The following is a 19,813-nucleotide window of genomic DNA, read 5'->3' on the forward strand; positions in this document are numbered from 1 at the left end:
ACTGATAAAGCAATCGAGAGTCAGTACAGCTTTGTCGAGCTTACGTGCACGTGCCAAAATGAAATGAGAGATTGTAAGAAATCCGAACGAGGCTGGCGGAGTGAAGCAGTTGTTTAAGGATCACAAGTAAAATAGCGATTGAACTGTTTGGCAGCTGGAAAATGACACTGGACTACAAAAACAAAGGAATTTGTAAAAACGTACACCTAAGGGGAGAGACGCTGTACAATCCATTTCATACCTGAACATCATGAACTATTTTCTTGATTCTGATGGAAAGCCGATCTCAGTCATTATTATAAAAGTAAATATTGCCTCTCCAAATCAAATCAGTTGTTCTCTTGGTCGGTGTAAATCACTAAGGCAGCAGTTGGCCAAGAGTCTTTTCATGTCCCAGTATTTACACGGACCATTTTTTCTGGAAGTAAAATTGTGTCTTAAAATATGCACAAAATGATATTGGGCTTCCAGGCAAAACGTTTTGTCAGTAAACTCTCCAACGTAAGGAAAGATCATTTTTCGAGATCAAGCGACGAGAAGTTCAAGACAGGATAGCCTTATATTCCGTGAAAAGTCAAAAGGTACGTTAAAACCGATTTTCTTTTGCACCGGAAGTCCACATTTTATTTCAATTGCCTCAAGGAAGCTACCTTATTTTAGTATTTATTCAACAGGCGACTGGGTCATTTGCTTCTGTTTATTTTATTTCCGAGCAGAACATGTTGCGAAAGTAAACATTGAAGGCTTTTTACGGTAGAAGAAAAAAAATGAATTTCACGAAGTCACTTTCTTAAAATAAACCTTGTTACCTTTTCAGTTTGCAGTGGATAAAGAAAGGATTAAAAATAAGCCAAGAATGTAGAAAGCGGGAAACTGGGACAGCCTCAGAGGCTCTCAACTACTTTGAAGACGTTATATACTATTAAATGATGAAATGCTAAATACCTATGCTAATTTAGGTTTGTTGAAGAAGAGACAGTTGATGTCGTTTGAACCAGGCCTTTGTCTACACTTGCTTAATTCTTTGCGGATCGAAAAGAATAAATTAAATGAACGCTTTAATACTTAAAAATAACCTCTAAATTCTTTTCACAATGTCTCGTTTTACATCCATTTCCGAGTGCCTCTCTATTAAGCCCCCTCCTCTCTCCCCACTGGCCTACCCACCATAAATTCTGGCTCAAATTACGACAAGGAAACAATTAGCCTGCAAGCAAGCTCTCTATTTGGTCTCACCCGAGACTTATTTCGCGTGAGACCCTTATTAGAGAGCTTGCGCGCAAGCTAAACAAAAAAATATGAGTTTTGTTGACTTTATGAAATTTTAAGAAGACGAGGCTACAGCGTGAGAAGTAAATAGAGACCATTAGATTCTAGTACGAGTTCGACTACGAGATAAGACTTGAAGTTTTTAGCGAAGTAGTAAAAACAGAGATATCTCAGGGAGCTTTATTTTACTCTTTGTGAGCGACGCACTGAATTCCAAAAAGGCGAGATCACTTACGTTTCGATGAGACAAGGATTCGTTTTTGCCACCACGCCGTTCTCTCCAAACCTCGTAGTAAAATAACGACGGCTATCTCGTTTCACCGCCGAAATGATACTGGTTCACTCGCTCGCACTCTTTGTCTATTGCAAAAGAGTCGTAGGAAAAACTCGTAGGTCTCAAATGTTGTGCTGAGAAGGTAAGTGACGCGCGCGCAAGGCGAACGAAACCTTAGTTACCAGAGAGAGGGACCCCCAAAAACAAAACAACCATGCAGCACAGGGGAGGGGAAGGGTAGGCAAACGGTTGATATGCATGGCATCCAGACTATTGTATTTTTGATACTCGTGTTTAAAGCATTCAGAGTAGTATTTCAGTTGTCAATTATTTCCGCATAGCTTGTTTACTGACTCATGACTTGAAAGGATCCACCGTCCCTATTAAGCACACGTACACTTCTCTATTAAAATCCCGTTCTTAATAAGAGTTTTCACAATGTTTACATTTTAGGCGATAACACGTACAATAGTAGAGAGGATCTCTGTACAGTCACTGCCATGGAACGTAAATGGAAATACCTTTTACTTGCAGTGCATTCGATTGCCCCAGGCAACGGGATAGGGTATCTCGCCGATAACGTAATGGTAAATTCATGTCATTATGATTCACATTAAAATTTTACGGAGCAATTTGCATGGTAAGCCTGAAGGAAGAGATGTCATTTTCTACCATATTATTGTAATTCGTAGACGCGAGCAGTATAGAATTAGTTTTTGTAAGACGCATTTTATTGGTAAGCGGTGAAGCGACGAGTTTTTTTGACAGCTAGAACGACGAGGAACCAATCAGTATCTTTTGTATTTCAGAAACGAGAAGTCAATAGAATATTCTCTTTATTCCTCCCTCTCCCCCGTCATTCCTCGTTTAATCGTTAATTTGCATAATTTGTGGATATCCGTTCTCGCGTAGGATCTGAGAAAAAAACAGTACTATTAATCGCAATCTAATGTAATTCGAAACTAGGGCTTTAATAAATTCTATGTCGTGGCTTTTATATTGAGGACATCAAACAATCCCTATTAATAAATTATAGGATTTTTGTATTTGGAGTTTTATGTTGTCCTTAGCTGGCTGCAATGAGCTCATGAGAGTCGCCGTCAACGGCATCTTACAACGCCGAGAAGGCGGGAAAGGACGTGACCATGGCCACCGGGATAGTAGCAGCAGTGTTAGCGATTCTCCGTACCAGGTTAGCTCGGCCAGTACCCTAAGAGACAGTGAGAGTAGGAGGGGTAATGCCTGTTGCATTGGTTAAGTTAAATATGAATCTTTGTAGTGGAGAGAAACACAAATTTTTACAAATGCCTGTTGTCCGACAAACTTGTTGGCCTGTGCTGATGGACCTATGGAGCTTTCTTGTTGGTAACTATCTTCTGTTTTGTAGTTTGGTAACATTTCTTGTCAGATATCCTTATTTTGAAGTTGGCTGAGCTCAAGTTTTTTATTGGTTACTACTGTCAAAGGCGTTCTCGCCCCAGTCCCTTTGGGCAGAGGGACGGAAAGTAGGGAGTGGGGAGGGGAGGTTGGCCGAGGAGTTGCCTTCAGTTCTGGCGAGCTTGTTACTTACTTTCTCTGTGCCTCTGAGTGCTCGTACATTTTTAAGAGATAAGTTGCTAACGATAAACAAGAAGTTCTAATGGATTATGATTAGAGGTATCTATCAAGTCAAGGAAAGACTTTCATTTCTGCTGTACAATCAGAAACACTTACACTTACTTAATAAAATTAAAAAGAAAATCTTATAGAAGGAGGAACCGTTGGCGAATGTCTCCCTGCTTCTTAGACTCGTCTGAAACGTTGTATTGGAAATTTCAACAAGTATTTCTATCAGTTTTAAGAACCACAGGAAAATATTTTCTGTTTCTTGTAACAACAAAGCATTTAATTTAATGTGGTACTAGAGAGAAGGAAATTAATGCTTGTTGACTTTTCAATAAATGCTCACGCTATCCGCAGTGAGGATTTTACCCACAGTCTCAAAGACAAGAACCACCTTTTAAAGCATAATGTATAGCACTACGGGAAAGAACTGCGTGGTAGTTTTTATTTGGATGGTTTGAATGGCGACGCTTAGAATTTGAACTGAAGACTCAAAAGCTATAACCACTTTTTACAGCGTAATAAACGTTATCACAGGAAAGCACTGCTCAGTTGCATAATCAAAAATGAGAAACACCTGGAGCTTAATTATACAACATCATACTAGTACCACAGCAAAGTTTTGCTTAGTAGCTTTCAACTTATTGGTCACACATTAGAATGCCAACTACAGAATCAAGGAAGAACTGTCATGTATAGCATCATTAATGTTAATAACACCATAGGAAAGTGCTGGTCACTACCATTGAAATGGTCACATTTTCAGTTGGTAGATTATCAAAGACCTAAGGTTATCTCACCTTCCCTGTGCGGATTAGGATTGAAATATGTTTTACCAGTAAATTGTGCTTTTCTCTCAGGATTCTATCACTGATGTCAGTGAGAGGGAGCCAGGTGAAGTGAAGCCTCGAGATCCAATGGCTGTTCTGTTGAACTGCATTCAGAATTACAGGCCGTCAGCGGATAATAGCGCCAGCGAAGGAGAGTTGTTAACAGAACATCTGTGCATGCCTAATGCGGGACAGGGAAAGACTGAATCAAAGGAACCTGGTGAAGTAGATTAGTGATACTGTTGGCGCTAGCTAGTTTATTTATCGGCAGAATTGCTTAAGAATAATCATCCCGGCAAATCTCTTAGTATTACATGAGATATTCAAGCACGTTCACTGAATTTTGTTCTTGAACAATTTCGAAGGTAGCTGATTAGCCCTTCATTCTCGGAGTCAACAAAGAAAAAAAAAATAAACAAACCGGTTTAGTCTGTGGTTGGAACACTCAACTAAACTGCTATTCAGTAGTACTTTTTATCTTGGTCGTTCTTTTGAGACGAACTCTTATTGTGTAATTCAAAGTACATCGTTTTTTTCCAGTCAGCTTTCCTGAAAGACGCCTGCCAAAAATACCAAAAGTGGGCACAAAAATGCATAGTAATACGACAAGGCGGTGGAGGCGCGGGAGCGTAGTGGTTTGCGCGCTGGACTTTTCGGGTGTTCGGTAAAATATCGGAGGGTTGGTGATTCAACGATAAGTTGTTCTCTGCATTGTCGTGTTGTAACTTTACTCCACTTTGTCTGTCTTCACCCAGGTGAAAAATGGGTACCGGTTACATAACCCTGCAATAGACTAGCATCCCAACTAGGATAGTGAAGAGGAATACAAATACCCCAAGTTTCTTTATAGTAGAGCTAACCGGCTTAAGGTGTGACTTAAAACAAGTACATCAGGTTTCAATTTTTCACTTCTTTTGTTATTTGCAGTCCCAAGAAAACTCTCTCCCGGTGAGGTGGTAGTGTGGGTGCCGTCCGGTGCAGTTGGGAACCTTCCTCCTCCTTTACCTGGGAAATTCACATTGGATGACGAACCTGTGGATGTGAAGAACGCCAAAACTCCCGGTGCACTCGAAGTCTTTCCGATGAATGCCGACGGAGAGCCTAGTCACAACGAGCGTTCTCTTCATGCTTCGGATTTGTTACCGGGAACGCTCGGCACAGATACTTCTTTTCCCACTGCACAACAACGACAACAGAAACAGCAACAGCAGCAACAACAACAACACGCTAAGCCCAGGGTAATTCATGTTGAAGAAAAGGACAGTCAACTATCAGAGACAAGTTTACAAAACACTTATTCTGTAGAAGAGCGCAGACAAGGGGCTTCTACATTGGCTGATGATAACAGAGAGGAAGGGAAGAAAAATGTTTTCACGAGCGAACAAGATGGATTAGGCTTTAAGGGAGAAAGTAATGGAGCTGTTGAACTTGATGAGGAAGACGTCGAACCTCACCAGCCAACTAAAATCCAAGTTATGCTACCGTCAGTTGATAACAGTGTTCATGAAGAAAGCTCGGCACACGTTTCTGTTGATCAGGATACGTTTGGTGACGTGTCTTCCATTTCTGGAGGCGATTTTTGAGTGCAGTGGCAGCGGTGATAAATATTTATAATAAAATAGATTGTTAGAAGCATGAAAATTGTTTCAAGGCTTTGCTTTTAAACTAAATGTTTTTGAAAGTGGTCTTCAACTTGGTGTCGAAAGTAATTTTGTTTGTTTTGTTTTTGTCTTACTACGATTTGTGATTGGCTAAGGAAACTCGGCCACTAATTCAACCAGATGTAAGGAAAACCAAGCTATCGTGGCTTGCTCGCGCGCGTTTTCCCGCGCGTGGGCTATTTACATATGCTGTTTGTGTCTGTTGTGATTGGCCAGGGCGCATCGCCGGATAACTTTGGTGTTGGTGCTGTGTTACACGGTTGAAAACCACTGAACAGTGAGGACACCGCATTAGATTTGAACCGACACACGACTGTTTCTCTTTTCCACAGGATATTAATTTTCATCGTATAACTGTCAAATATAAAGGTCGTTTTACACGTATGAAGCAGTTGTAAGCAGAAGCACAAGCAACCTTATTGTCGCTATATCAACCGTTTAAACTGGTGTGAAGTAAGCAAAACTGCAATGGTAGTACCAACTTGTGTTGCTTGCTTCGTACGTGTAAACCTGGCCCCGGTTGTTCAAAGCCGGATAACTCTATCCAGTGGATAAGTCGCTATCCGTCAGTTTCGATCTGTGCAACGATTTCAGTATTTTCTCTTGTACAAGTGAATATGCACACTCTAACCACAGTTGAGTTTGGGAGTGAACGAAAACCTTGGACAACGTTTTACGTGAAGTATATTTTAGACCCTGAATAGTGCCTTATCCAGCGAATAAAGTTATCCGGCCTTTGAACAACTGGGGCCTGAGGGAGAACAACATTGTCCTATGACGCATGCGTTGTTCCTGTTCTCCCTCAGTCCTTTAGAAATCGTGGGGGGGGGGGGGGGGGGGAGCGGGGAGGAGAGCCGTTGGTGGGGAGAGTGAGGGGTTGTATAGTTTTCAATTATAAGGAGTGGGTAATCCAAAAGGGAGTGGTGGAATCGGAGAAAACTGAAAAAAAAAGGCTTCGGAAAGAATGTAAGTTTCCCAAAATTCTGAAAGTAAACCCCTCCGAAAATAATCCAACCTTTAGAACGGCCCCAAATCTCTATTATCTTCGTTGATAAACCCAAAAGACCCGACCTGAGTCAATGGACTATTTTAGCTTGCTATTTTAGGCTATGAGCTTCGTGTTTCACGCTAATTTAAGTTCTTCTCATTGTCAAGCCGCAAAATGCTCTCCAATATCAAGCGCCCCGCCAACAAGCCAAACATGAACAAGAGTCCTTTCAAGGAATAAAGACCAGCGCTTATGTTGAGAATTTTACGATGGTTGCGGAAACAACCTTTGGTCCTTAAACTTGAACATAAAAATGTTGTGTTGGTGTTAGTGAGGAGTAAGGGGGCTGTAGAGCCTGTCATAGTTACGCCAGTGGTCGGTTTAAATTTCATGCGAGGGACATCTCAACAAGTAGACAGTCCTGTGATAAATAATTTTCATTTGACTGCTGCCCGGTAGAAACAAGTTTTCATTCGTCACTCGCATTTTCCAACCTTTTTCTTTCCTTTGGTGTACCACTGTTTTTTCTTTTACTCAACATTATCGATTTCACACGCTTTGAGATGATTAGCAAAATCTTTAATAATGTATGACTGTCAGACTACATAATTTCGTTTCTTTATCATTTACGGATCACAGTTTGTTCTAAATCAAGTCCGGGGTGAAATGCTGCGACCCCGTTTAACACGCTGTTACATCTGTGAACGCATCAGAGGTGAGCTCCCAACCACCACTGGGTGGTAGATTGGCTGTCCTGTGTGCAGCGGAACTTTGGGTTGATGTAGTTATAGTGGCCAAAGTTGTCTTCCTCTTTCACTGAACCCGCCTTTGGCCTAAACTGACAGGTAGCGTATGTACTGTCAGTATGCAGAAAGTGGCCTTTAGTATCCTGCCAAAAAGGTACCGTTTGGTGGATCCCGATGTGTCCGCGGATGTTGATGTATTCAACTTTTTTGCATTTGTTGCTGACAAGGTCATTCACAATGTTGAAGTCTTTGATGTTTCCACGCACGTAATCTCTGAAATCGACGCCGTAGGTCGGGTAGCTGCATGTTGCTCGCCAGTGAGTGGAGTGACTCTGTAGGGACTTCATTCGTGCCAAACTCAGGCGGTACAGATTCCAGTTCTGTGCGTTCTCGTTCACTGGAGAGTTGTACTTGAAAGGGGTCTTCTGAAAAGCGGGCAGCTTACGATTTCGAGTACTCCAGGATATAATCAGGGTCCAGGCAGTGCCGGGCTCGGACTTGAGATCACAGTAAGCCGGGTAACTGTTTCCGCCATTATCGTAAAGTCTGTAGACGCCACATTTTGAGGCTCCTCTCAGCAGATAATCAAGGCAGGAGGTTGGACGGAAGAGTTTTTGCTGAATTTTAGTTGATTTAGGACAATCGTCTCCCTAGAAAAAGGAAAAGCAACAAAGAATTATCGACTTTAGTCTGGCTCGAAAAATCTCGCAAGATTCTCCACGACACCAGAAATGTACATATTCTAAACCTTCGGATTGCCGGGGAGGAGCGAAATATTCGCGAGCGCGGCATTCAGGAATCAACCTAGTCGACCTGAACTTCTTATTGCTAAAAATTCGGTTGTAATTGCTCTGATTTCCATCTTTTACGTTTTGAAGATCGTTTGAACTCCCGATCACGACTTTTTCTTATAAAATTTCTTTCAAAGCGAGTGAAATTGCTCGAAAGAAATAAACTTTTCAGCTGTAAATAAACATCAGACAGCGAAGTTTACCTCGCATCCAAGTGTAAGAACTCGTTTGTGCCGTTTGTGCTCAGCAACTGCTGCAAGTGCCTGGAAGATGAAGAAAGATTTTAATCTTGGACAGTCAAATAGTGAAGATCATATTCTTGTAGTTAAACTCAGTCACGGGATTTTGTCCATCGTATAACTGAGATCCTGAGATTCCTGTGATTTTTTAGGTATAAAAACGGTAAATGGCGCGAGTAATTATAATTATTTCTTGATCATGCGGCGTTACTAACTCAAATAGGCTCAATAAAACGGTCATTTCCCTCCTTTACGGCTTAGTTCCATGCATCGCTCGCCGGTTTGAATCTCGTGCTCAATTTCAAAATGTTGAGATCAGTGATAATTTGGCAGATATAAAACTAAATGAAGATTGTTCCATTAATAGTTTTGTGTGACAAACAAATCACTCACGAGAAAAGAGATGCCAATAAAAGCAGCGATTGTCTTAAATGCCATCGTTAGCTCTCCTTGAAATACCGTTTTGAATTTAGTTCAAAGAAGGCAAAAAGGATTTGGAAGTTTCTTTGCTGACCAAAGATCTCGTCAACAAGCGAGCAGGCTAGGCTGTGTGTTACAAATATGCTACGTATACCAAAGTATGCTAAATAATCGAAAACTTAACATGTTTCGTGAAGACAAAAGAAACAAAGAGCTATGGGTTAAAATGCTGTGACAATCAAATCTTTGTCGTTCTCTTTTTGTGTAAATTATTAGAAGTTTGTTGACCCGTATTCAAGAGCTTCGTGCGCTAATAGTAACAGACAATAGGGTAAAATATTTGAGAAGTTACACGTTGAATGCTAGGTCTACAAAAGGAAAGTCTATATAGGTAATAACTTAATTAAATGAGTGGTAGGAAAACATCACTGCATGGGGGAAGGGGCGACTTAATTATTTTCCGATAACTTATCTTGACCGACTTCTCGATGCCAGTGCCGACTGGCTTTACTCTTTTGTGGAAACATTAAGAAAGAAATTTATTTAATGGGAGAGAACTCAGAGATAATTTTGCTTTCATTAAGATTTAATTTAAGGAAAGTAAAGGGCGCCAGGATAAACATCAGAACCTTGGCTACGTGGCGAAGTAAACTTTTACGGTGACTTCACATGATTTCATGCGTGAATGAAGATCGATGGCACTGATTTGTCCGCAACATTTTAGACCAGTTAAGGAAACAATTGGTGCACAAAGCTGTTACAGACAACTTGTCAATTTCAATGTAAACTTCCGCAAGGCAGTGTTCAAAGTTTTATTGTTTAGTCACTGAACCGAAAAATATGCCTGGAAGCATTTTGCGCAGTTTCTTGAATTGGATGCAGCAAATATTTCAGCCAGCGGTGTGGTGTGTGTTGGCGGGTAGCGTATTTGAAACAGTCACCTGAGCGCTGCGCTCCAAGAGAAAGAAAAAAAGAAAGATAGATCCTACAGACCTGGTGTATTGTTTACCCGAGAATACCTACAGTGGAAATCTTTAAGACATGATTTTAATTCACGTCGGTAATAAATAAAAATATCCATTATTTGAGACCTCAGTCGTTATAAGACTCCCACACTCAACCTTCGTCTTTCGCTGAGATAATTTTAGTAATCTGTAGCGGTCAAGAATCCTTTGCTCCAACGCGTTATTTTTATTTTGTTCTTTAATGCCAAATATCCGCAAATTACAGAAAGAAAACGATGCAGTAAACGTTGCGATAATCAATCGGATACCATAATCGATGCGGCTGCTAGAAAATTGAACAAAGAAAGACAAGACAAGACAAGACAAGAACATAGAAATAACAAAATAAGCCGAGAAATAAAGAGCTAAAGGAATACTTACAAACGTTATATGGCCTTTGAAAACGGACAAAAGAAGCGATGGAAAACGCAAAAACCTAAAACTGTATTCTCCAAAGAACCAAAACGAGAATGAATAAAAAAGCAAAGACGCGAATTTATACTGATGAACTGACGGAACAATAGACGAAGTTATGCAGAAAAAAACTAACAGAATAATAATGAAAACGACATTCAAGGATGACACAAAAAATGTTCCTAGAAAACAGAGGAGTTCGTTTAAAAAGAATGCGGCCGCAACATCTTCAACATCTTTCATTTTCCATCGGATCCCAATACAAGTAGTGACTTTGTGCCACGTTTGACCTAATTCAAAATGGCGGCCAATCAGTCATTTGAGAGAGCTTGCATTCAATCATGATTCCCTCTAAGGAGCTTCTGGATTGCGAAAAGATCGCTCACCAAGCCCACGAGCTATTAAGTCGGACAGCTAGGCGAGTTTGCGGAATTAGGATATGGCTAATACAACATTTTATAGTTGAAGTCAATCACCTGGTTATAATTATAATCTGGTTAAGTCTAGTTTTCAACAGCGACGCAAGCGAAAGCGCAACGATTTATTTTTCAACACAAGCACAAGTCATCAGACGCAAGCGTCAGAGTGAAGCTGGCTCTGTTGTGTTTTACGGTACTCTTGGTGTTTATTGTGTTTGTGCCTGTCGAACGGTAGTGAATTTTATGAGTAAACGGAATTTCCGAGCAGAGCAGGGCATAGGTTTAAACTTTTTACTGCTAGGAACTCTCGGCACAGACACATGACTTCTGAGAGAGCGAAGGCACCTTCCAAAATTCCTGTTACTTTGCGTCTTCCAGCTATGATTGAGTTCCTTTAATATGAAATTCTCGTAAATCCGGCAATTAAATTTTCCTTTGAAGACACGTATATCCCCATAGGCTCGACTAAAAACCTTATAAATCGCCTGGGTCTTGTGTTCAACAATACATTAGTGAAGATGTCGGGTTGTGTAGCCTACATAATCTGCAGCACACAGATCACATGAGAATAAGCATAACACGCACTGTTGTTCTACGATTTCGAGACTTGATTTCTTTTCTCTGATTCAGATCTCGTTCCAGTCTTTTGCCGACGATACTGGTTGTTGGGTGAGTTCAATCTTGTCACTTAGATCTCTCATTTGCCTTTAAACTGTATTGGCTGAAGTTTTATCCTTTAATGGGAGGCCGATTGTGATCACTTTGCTTTCTTCAGTTCAGCTTTTTCGTTTTCTTTATCTGACAAAGTATTCTGGAGAAAGTTGTTGATGGTGTAGGTTATTAGGCCCATAGGATAGCCAAGCCACGCCCAGATAGACCGTAATCTGGTGCATTCTTGGTTGAAAGCTTCAGTTGTAGACTAGGGTATGTGCATTATTGATCATTGTTTTTAATAGCAAACCTTTCTTTATAGCGTTTATCCGTGTGGCAATGGGAGAGATCTTGTAGAGGTGGAAAGGTTTGTATTTTTGGTACAGTAGTTACATTGTCTGATGGAGCTGAAGAAGTTATTAAGGCAAGGATGAGAAATAAGCAAGCTGCATTCTTCCGGTTGAGAGTAGATTTGGAGTAACAGTCAGTTCAACAAGAATACTAAGTTGGGATCATTAAGTCCATCGAAGTAGCTCTACTCTTGTATGGCTGTGAGACATGGCCCATAATGAAAAATAATAATAAAATAATAATAAATAATTTATTTCTATAGCGCATTTTCCTAACGCTCAAATGCGCTTTACAGTGTCAAACACATTATAATCTATACACTAAAAAATGTAAAAAAAATCTAAGAATCAAAAAATCAAAAGTCAATTAAAAGTCTAAAAATATGCTTGTCGAAAAAGATAGGTCTTAAGTTTAGCTTTAAAGATAGAGACAGATGCGCTGCTTTTAATCTCAAATGGAAGCGGGTTTCAGAGGTAAGGCACACACACTGAAAAAGCCCTAAAGCCAGTCAATTTGAGCTTGTGCGTTGGCTGCTTCAGTAGAAGTTGGTCAGCAGACCTAAGAGCTCGCCTGGGAACATAAGGACTGATGAGCTCAGTCAGGTACATTGGAGTTGCACCATGGAGTGCCTTAAAGGTGTACAATAAGATCTTAAATACAATACGCTGACGGACGGGGAGCTAATGTAGCTCAATAAGTAGTGGTGTGACATGATCAAACGTTCGCTTGTTAGTGATCACTTTAGCAGCCGCGTTCAAAACATATTGTAGTCTTTGAATAAGATAATCAGGTGGGCCATAGAGAAGCGCATTACAATGATCTAAGCGAGATGTTACTAATGCATGCACTAGACGGGGAAAAATTAAACGTCTTCTTTTACAGATGCCTCCTATGTATGTTGAAGATATGTCGGCCGATGAGAGTGTCAAATGAAAAATTAGACAGCAAAGCGGTCAGCAGGTACAAAAGAAGGGGAGGCAGCTGATCGGACATGTGCTAAAGATGAATGCAAACAAACACCCAAAAGTAACACTCGCTTGAACTCTTGAGGGTGTGAATGACGCAGAGGCAGACCGAAAGAGACCTGGCCGGCGCATGGCGTGCGTTTTCTCAAAACTCCCGAAAACTTTTCGGGTCCGAAAAGCTCCCCGTAAAGCTCCCAAAAAAGGATTTCTGGTGTCTCTCAAAGCATGCGAACATTTCGGACCCGAGAAAAGTCGTGTCATTTTCCCCCGATAATTTTTGGGTGCTAGAAAGCTCCCGAAATGCGTTTTCGGGAATGCTTTTTTTCAGTGAAATGGTTGTATTGCGTTACTATTACCAAGGAAAAAAGTTATCCAAAACGAGAGTGTGAGTTAATTGACAGATACTGGGCTAAACTCAATCTAAAAATGTCTAAAAACCAGGAGAAAATTTCTGAAAATCGCACAAGCTCGCACGCGCCGTTTAATAGTGGGCGCAAGAACTTTAAAGATTTTGTTGACTCCAGTAAATTTACGAAAGTATTTTTTGCAAATCTGTTATTTTCAGTTGAATTTTTAAAGAATGTCGACCGACAAAGAAAAAGAAGAGAAATTCGTACTTAAAAAACTTGATTTAGGAGAGATTATGGACAAAATCAAGCTCGATAGTTTCCTCAGCGGTAAATCTGTTTTTAAGGACAGCATTTATGTAAATGTAAATTTATTTTGCAAGTGCAGTTGCAGTTCTCAGCTAGAAAAATTAAAAGTTGTAATAATAAAGCCGTGTACTTAAATAATCTTTCCAGCTCTAATCTAACTATCGTAGCCGACAACACGAAAAGATTCCCGAAAATATCGGGAGACAATTCGGGAAACTCTCGGTGTTTTGAGAAACACTTTTCGGGACCCGAGAAAAGCACCCGAAAAGCGCCCCGAAATGTTTTCGGGCCCAAACGTGAAGCTATCGTGGCTTCTCGCGCGCGCTTTTCCGCGCGTGGCTTCAGTTACATGTGCTGTTTGCGTCTGTTTTGATGGGCCAGAGCGCATTGTTGTTGGCGCTGCGTCACATGGTTGAAAACTACTGTATAGTAAGGACACCACATTAGATTTGAACCCACACAGGATTGTTTCTCTTTCCAACAGGGTATACATTTTCATGGTAAAAAGGTGTTAAATATAAAGGCTGTTTTACATGTAAGACGCAGTTGTAGGCAGAAGTACAAGAGCTCAAGCAACCCGGTTGTAAATTGACCGATGTGTCGCTGCATCGCTAGTTTAAACTGGCAAGCAGAAGGGAAATGGGAAACACACTGAACAGCGCCCTAGTAGTGTACCAACCCGTGTAAAAGTGACGAACAAAATATTGTCCTATGGTGCATGCGTTGTTCCTGTTGTCCCTTAGTCATTTAGAAAGCGGGGAAGTGGGGTAGAAGAGGGGTATAGTTTCAAATATAGGGAGTGGCTAATCCTAAAGGAAGTGACGGAATCGGAGAAAACTGAGGAAAAAAAATGGAAAGGATGAAAGTATCGCAAAGTACCCCTCCGAAAATAACTCCACCCAAAGAAGGGCCCCAAATCTCTATTATCTTCGATGATAAACCCAACAGACTACAGCTGAACCTATGGACTGTTGAGAGTTTCTGTTAGGCTGTTATTTCGTGTTTGACGATAATTTATGGTCTTCAAACCCAATCAATTCGAAATCCGCAAATCAGCTTTCCAATGTCAAACGCCCCTTTCCGCTAACAAGCCTACACCAGCCGAGACCCGTGTTGGTATTGAAAATTTAACGAGGTGTGCGGAAACAAACTCTCGGTTCTTCAATATGAACACAAAAATTTTGTGTTGATGTTAGTGAGAAGTTAGGGCGCTGTAGGTCATTCCTTAGACACGCTACTGGTCAGTTCCATATAAAGGACCTTTCACAAGTACCCAATTCTGCGATAAAAATTTTCATTTGACAGTCGCCTGGTAGAAACAAGTTTTCATTTGTCACTCGCATTTTCCAAACTTTTTTTTCTTTTCGTTGTTTTATCACTCTTTTTGTTCCATTCAAAATGATCGATTTCACACGGCTTGCGATGATTAACAAAATCTTTATTAATTTATTCCTGAAAGACTACATAATTTCGTATCTTTATCATCTACGGATCACAGTTTGTTCTAAATCAAGTCCGGGGTGAAATGCTGCGACCCCGTTTAACACGCTGTTACATCTGTGAACGCATCAGAGATGAGCTCCCAACCACCACTGGGTGGTAGATTGGCTTCCCTGTGTGCAGCGGAACTTGGGGTTGATTCGGTCATAGTAGCCTGAGTTGTCTTCATATCTCACTGAACCTGACTTTGGCTTAAACTGACAGGTAGTGGATGAACTGTCAATATGCACGACGTAGCTTTTAGCGATCTGCCAAAAAGGTACCGTTTGGTGGATCCCGATGTGTCCGTGGGTGTTGATGTATTCACCTTTTTTGCATTTGTTGCTACCAATGTAATCCACAATGTTGAAGTCTTTAAAGCTTCCACGAACGTAATCTCTGAAATCGACGCCGTGGGTCGGGTAGCTGCATGTTGCTCGCCAGTGAGTGGAGTGACTCTGTAGGGACTTCATTCGTGCCAAACTCAGGCGGCACAGATTCCAGTTCTGTGCGTTCTCGTTCACTGGAGAGTTGTACTTGAAAGGAATCTTCTGAAAAGCGGGCAGCTTACGATTTAGAGCACTCCAGGAGGTGATTAGGGTCCAGGCAGTGCCAGGCTCGGACTTGAGATCACAGTAAGCCGGGTAACTGTTTCCGTCATTATCGTAAAGCCTGTAGACGCCACATTTTGATGCTCCTCTCAGCAGATAATCAAGGCAGGAGTTTGGACGGAAGAGTTTTCGCTTAATTCTAGTTGGTTTAGGACAATCGTCTCCCTAGAAAAAAAGAGAGAGAGAGAGAAAAAAAAACGAACAATGAATTAAAATCGTGGACCTTTTTGGCGCGAAAAATATCGCATTATGGTCCACGACTCCAGTAATGTACAGATCAGTTCAGACATCTACATTGTGAGGAGCGAATCCAGGGATCAACGTGGTCGACCGGATTTTGTTGTTGCAATTGCTCTGATTCTAATCTTTTTTCGGTTTCAGGATAGTTTGAAGTCCTGATAATATTTTTAATATTTTTTTTACTAAAATATCTTAAAAAGCGCATGAAATTACAAAAATAGATAAACTTGTGAGCTCTCACTAGGCAAGAAAAACTCGAAACTTACACATTAGTGTGTGAAGTATTTTACCTTGCATCCCAGTGTAAGAACTCGTTTGTGCCGTCTGTGCTCAGCAGCTGCTGCAAGTGCCTAGAAGATGATGAAAAACGATTTTAAATTTAGACAGATGAAGAGTGAAGGTCTTATTCTTGTAAATAAATCAGTCACGGGATTTTGCCCATCAAATAACTGAGATCCTGCGATTCCTGCGATTTTGTAGGTTCAAAAAGGTAAATGGCGTGAGCAATTATAATATAATTATCAAATTTCTTGCTCATTTGGCCTTACTAAGCAAAACTAGACAAGCGTATTAAGCCCTAAAATAGGCTCAATAAAACGGTCATTTCCTTCCTGCTTGCCGGTTTGAGTTTCGTTCCTAACATTTTCAGTTTTGTGATAATTTTGCACGTTCAACACTGGAAAAGATCGTCACATGAATAGTATTGTGTCGCAGACAAAACACGTACGAGAAAAGTGATGCCAGTAAAAGCCGCGATTATCTTAAAATGCCATCGTTAGTTTTCCTCGAAATACCGTTTTTAATTTAACTTGAAGAAAGAAACAAGGTTTGGAAACTGCTTCGCTGCTGACCGCAAGTGTCTCCTCAACAAACGAGCAGTCTAGGTTGTGTGTTATATTACGTAGCACCAAAATATCAGGTAAATAAATCAAAAACACGAAAACGTACTCCACAGAACATGTTTTGTGTAATAGACAAAGAAGCAAAAACAAAATCGGTTGTTGCTGTGACAACTTGATGTCAACCGGAGTTTGCCATTTTCATTTTTCTTGGTTCGTTTCTAGAGCAGTGCACGGCAAGCAAGGTGTTAAGTCTGGGATCATTTATTTATCCAAGAGACAACTTGAAACTGAATGAAGATTCTTTCGATAAAAAGCATTATTATTCTTGTTGACTGTTAAAAAGATTTTTGTTTTTGATTTTGACGTTTTTTGGTTAATGCGCTGTAACACTGAATGCATTATTTTGAGTCGGAGCAAACAATAAATTTGAAACTTCAGTCCTCTTTCATCCTGTGAGAAAGAAATTTTCTCCCTTTTCTGTTCCGAAGCAAAAAGGAAACCGCTGGCTTGCAGGGTAGTTCCCATTACATAAGAAAAGATATACGCTGCTACAAGTCGTATGTCTATACTTACGATTCACCCGCTATAATTTGTCAAAGTCAATTTGGTGGGTTCTCGTACAGCTAGTCACTCAAAGGTTGTGAATGTTTACAGGATGAATTGTTTAGTTGTATATGTACACTGTACGTAATATTCAATATATATTCCAAATTTGGAAAATGTTAGTAAAATTTTATATGCCATACCTTACGATTCCACACCTCATTCAGATCGAGCCGTATTTTTGCATTTTTCATTTTGAGTTCAGTCAGTGATTTGAGGAATCAGTGTTTGGATTGTTGACATTAAATGTAACTAGTAATAATCAAGGATTAGTGAAGTGCGTTCGATCTGTCTTATTTCTGCTAAAATTAAAGGGTTCTTTATTGTTTTGAATAAACCACAAATTCGTTAGCAAAAGTGGATTTTAGGGAGGAGGTTATCGAGAATTACCATGCGTTAAACTTTGTTCTGGTACAATGCAATAAACTGAATGTAGCAAAACTCAACACAGTCAGTGATTTGAGGAATCAGTGTTCTGATTGTTTACATAAAACATAACAATTTCCTACCTAAGGAGATTTTGGCAGTGAAATTAAGGAACAAAGTAAGTCTGCATGCTGGAATATTGAGACCTGCGCTTGTGTTAACTTTTTCCGAATCAACAAGCCCACGAGCCCCATTTTCGCATGGGAGATGAACATGTATTTAGGAATACGACGCAAATTATTTGGGTGCGAATCAATTTGTGGCCGGGATATTCAAACTCCGTAAACTAAAGAAATTTGGCCAAAAGCTTTGGCTGATCAAATTTGTGAACTCTAGGCTCTAAAAGAGTCACACCATCAACTTTTGTCTTTTCCTCATATTTCTCTAAATTGATGTACCGTGGACTTAACAGACGAATGTCCGATGGAAACCAAAAAACGCGAATGTCATGCAGCTTTCTACCAAACCTTTATTTCTCAGCGTTGATCAGAGAATCTTTTACCAAACCGAGCACCTTATAACTGAGTATTCTGGGTTTGAACATCTTTGAAATCATTTTTACAGAAATTATTTTTCATCGGATGCATATACAAAGGCAACATTTAGCGCCATATTTGCCATAATTCAAAATGGCGTACACTCCCAGGCAAAAAAGATTCCCTCTTCCCCTCTCACGAGCATTTACAATGCGAAAAGATCGCTAACCAAACTACAAGCTTTTTTTTAGGAATTGGTAGGCAAGTCTGTAGCATTCTGAAATAGCTGGATGTCTGATAAAACATTTGGTTGTTGAAGTCAATCGACTGTATCCATGTTTTTGTGAGAAACTGTTCCCGCCATTTAGTTTCAGTGCAAGCGATTCGCGAATCCATATTGTCACAATATCTCACTTGTGTAATCAAAACATCGCTATCTTGTAAAACTCAACCAAGTTACACCTTCAAACACGAAATATACATATCAAGTACTTTTTTGTGAGCACAAAGATGACAAATTGTTGTATGTATTTGACAATAAAGCGTGTCTTGTATGGTCAGCACAATTAGTATGGCGCTTTTTAATTACCTCATTATGATACGCCTCACACATTTATGTCTGTGAAAGGCGACATGTTTTTTGTTGCTGTTGTTGAACAACATAATTTAGGCACATATTGTACGCAACATTGTTGTACGGAGTTTGTAAGGCTAGGAAAGATTTGATCTTCCACGTTCGTCTGAAGGGCGAAATATTATTCATCTTGTCATGAGAATTCTCCAAAGAGAATCACACCCATGATCTTCCGCATACCAAGTTACTGCGAGAGTCGTGGTAAAGTGGGTCATGGAGTCGGTTAGAGATTTAAGGATTACATGGAATGGCGACACGGTGATTCAGCGATCAAGGGCACACAGTTGTTCGATATGATCGATAGCTTATTTTTATTATAACCGACGGAAAAGCCAGGCTTAATATTTTCGCTGGTTGTGTTACAGACACTGTATGAAATTTCCAATTAACAAACACGCGTTTCAGATTGCTGGTAAGATGACTCACTGATTGGCATCACAAAACTGATAAAACAATCGAAAGTCAGTACAGCTTCGTCGAGCTTACATGCACCTGCCAAAATGTGACAAGAAATTCGAACGCGGCTGGCTGATACGCATGCGCATCCAGGCTATCGTATTTTTGATACACGTGTTTAAAGCATTCAGAGTAGTATTTCAGTTGTCAATTATTTAAGCATAGCTTGTTTACTGACTCATGACTTGAACGGATCCAAGAGTTTTTACATTTTATTTGATAACACATACAATAGTACAGTAGAGAGGAACTCTGTATAGTCACTGCCATGCAACGTAAATTAAAATACTTTTTACTTGCAGTGCATTCGATTGCCCCAGACTATGGAGGGGAATATTGGACAAAAATGTGGTTGGATCGTACCGTATTGCTTTGTATTCGGTGATGCTATGAACCTACCAGTACGGTACTATGTCGTACCCGGTAGGATGTTATATCGAAAACAGCGATGGTATTATATCGTACCCAGTAACACAATTAATCCTTCGACATGCTATTATATCGTACCCGATGATGATATGTCGTACCCAGTGATGCTATATCGTACCCTGATGTCGTACCCGGTGATGCAATGTCGTACTCGGTGATGCAATGTCGTATCCGGTGATGCAATGTCGTACTCGGTGATACAATGTCGTACATTATGGTCAGCGGGTTTATTTTGCTTAGACAGGATCACGTGATATTTTTGTAGGCGGCCATTTTTTTTTTCGGCGAGAAGTCGGTAGAACAAGCAAATTTTGATTTATCACCAAAATATGGAAGG

The 19,813-nt window shown here is 40.3% G+C and overlaps 2 protein-coding genes across 2 annotated transcripts; both read right to left on the reverse strand.

Moving 5' to 3' along the window:
* Positions 1–7,156: 7,156 nt before the first annotated feature.
* Positions 7,157–8,931, reverse strand: LOC146489489 (uncharacterized). Its single transcript, XM_085109055.1, has 3 exons — positions 8,794–8,931; positions 8,365–8,424; positions 7,157–8,020 (listed from the first exon to the last, which is right to left on the reverse strand). The coding sequence occupies exons 1-3, from the start codon at positions 8,836–8,838 to the stop codon at positions 7,334–7,336; spliced, it is 792 nt and encodes a 263-aa protein (XP_084965181.1). The 5' UTR covers positions 8,839–8,931; the 3' UTR covers positions 7,157–7,333.
* A 5,917-nt stretch (positions 8,932–14,848) lies between these two features.
* Positions 14,849–18,570, reverse strand: LOC146489490 (uncharacterized). Its single transcript, XM_085110158.1, has 3 exons — positions 18,547–18,570; positions 15,901–15,960; positions 14,849–15,535 (listed from the first exon to the last, which is right to left on the reverse strand). Exons 1-3 carry the CDS (start codon positions 18,568–18,570, stop codon positions 14,849–14,851), a joined length of 771 nt encoding a protein of 256 aa, XP_084966284.1.
* Positions 18,571–19,813: the final 1,243 nt, after the last annotated feature.

Source organism: Pavona decussata, unplaced genomic scaffold, assembly GCF_977016875.1.
Source record: "Pavona decussata unplaced genomic scaffold, jaPavDecu1.1 SCAFFOLD_6, whole genome shotgun sequence".
Taxonomy (NCBI): Eukaryota; Metazoa; Cnidaria; class Anthozoa; order Scleractinia; family Agariciidae; genus Pavona; species Pavona decussata.

Coding starts and splice junctions, on each gene's coding strand:
- LOC146489489 (XM_085109055.1), bottom strand. CDS start 8,838: ATGGCATTTAAGACAATCGCTGCTTTTATTGGCATCTCTTTTCTC. Junction 8,425..8,793: donor TTATTGGCATCTCTTTTCTC/GTGAGTGATTTG, acceptor TTCATCTTCCAG/GCACTTGCAGCAGTTGCTGA. Junction 8,021..8,364: donor TTCTTACACTTGGATGCGAG/GTAAACTTCGCT, acceptor TCCTTTTTCTAG/GGAGACGATTGTCCTAAATC.
- LOC146489490 (XM_085110158.1), bottom strand. CDS start 18,570: ATGTGTGAGGCGTATCATAATGAG. Junction 15,961..18,546: donor GTGAGGCGTATCATAATGAG/GTAATTAAAAAG, acceptor ATCATCTTCTAG/GCACTTGCAGCAGCTGCTGA. Junction 15,536..15,900: donor TTCTTACACTGGGATGCAAG/GTAAAATACTTC, acceptor CTTTTTTTCTAG/GGAGACGATTGTCCTAAACC.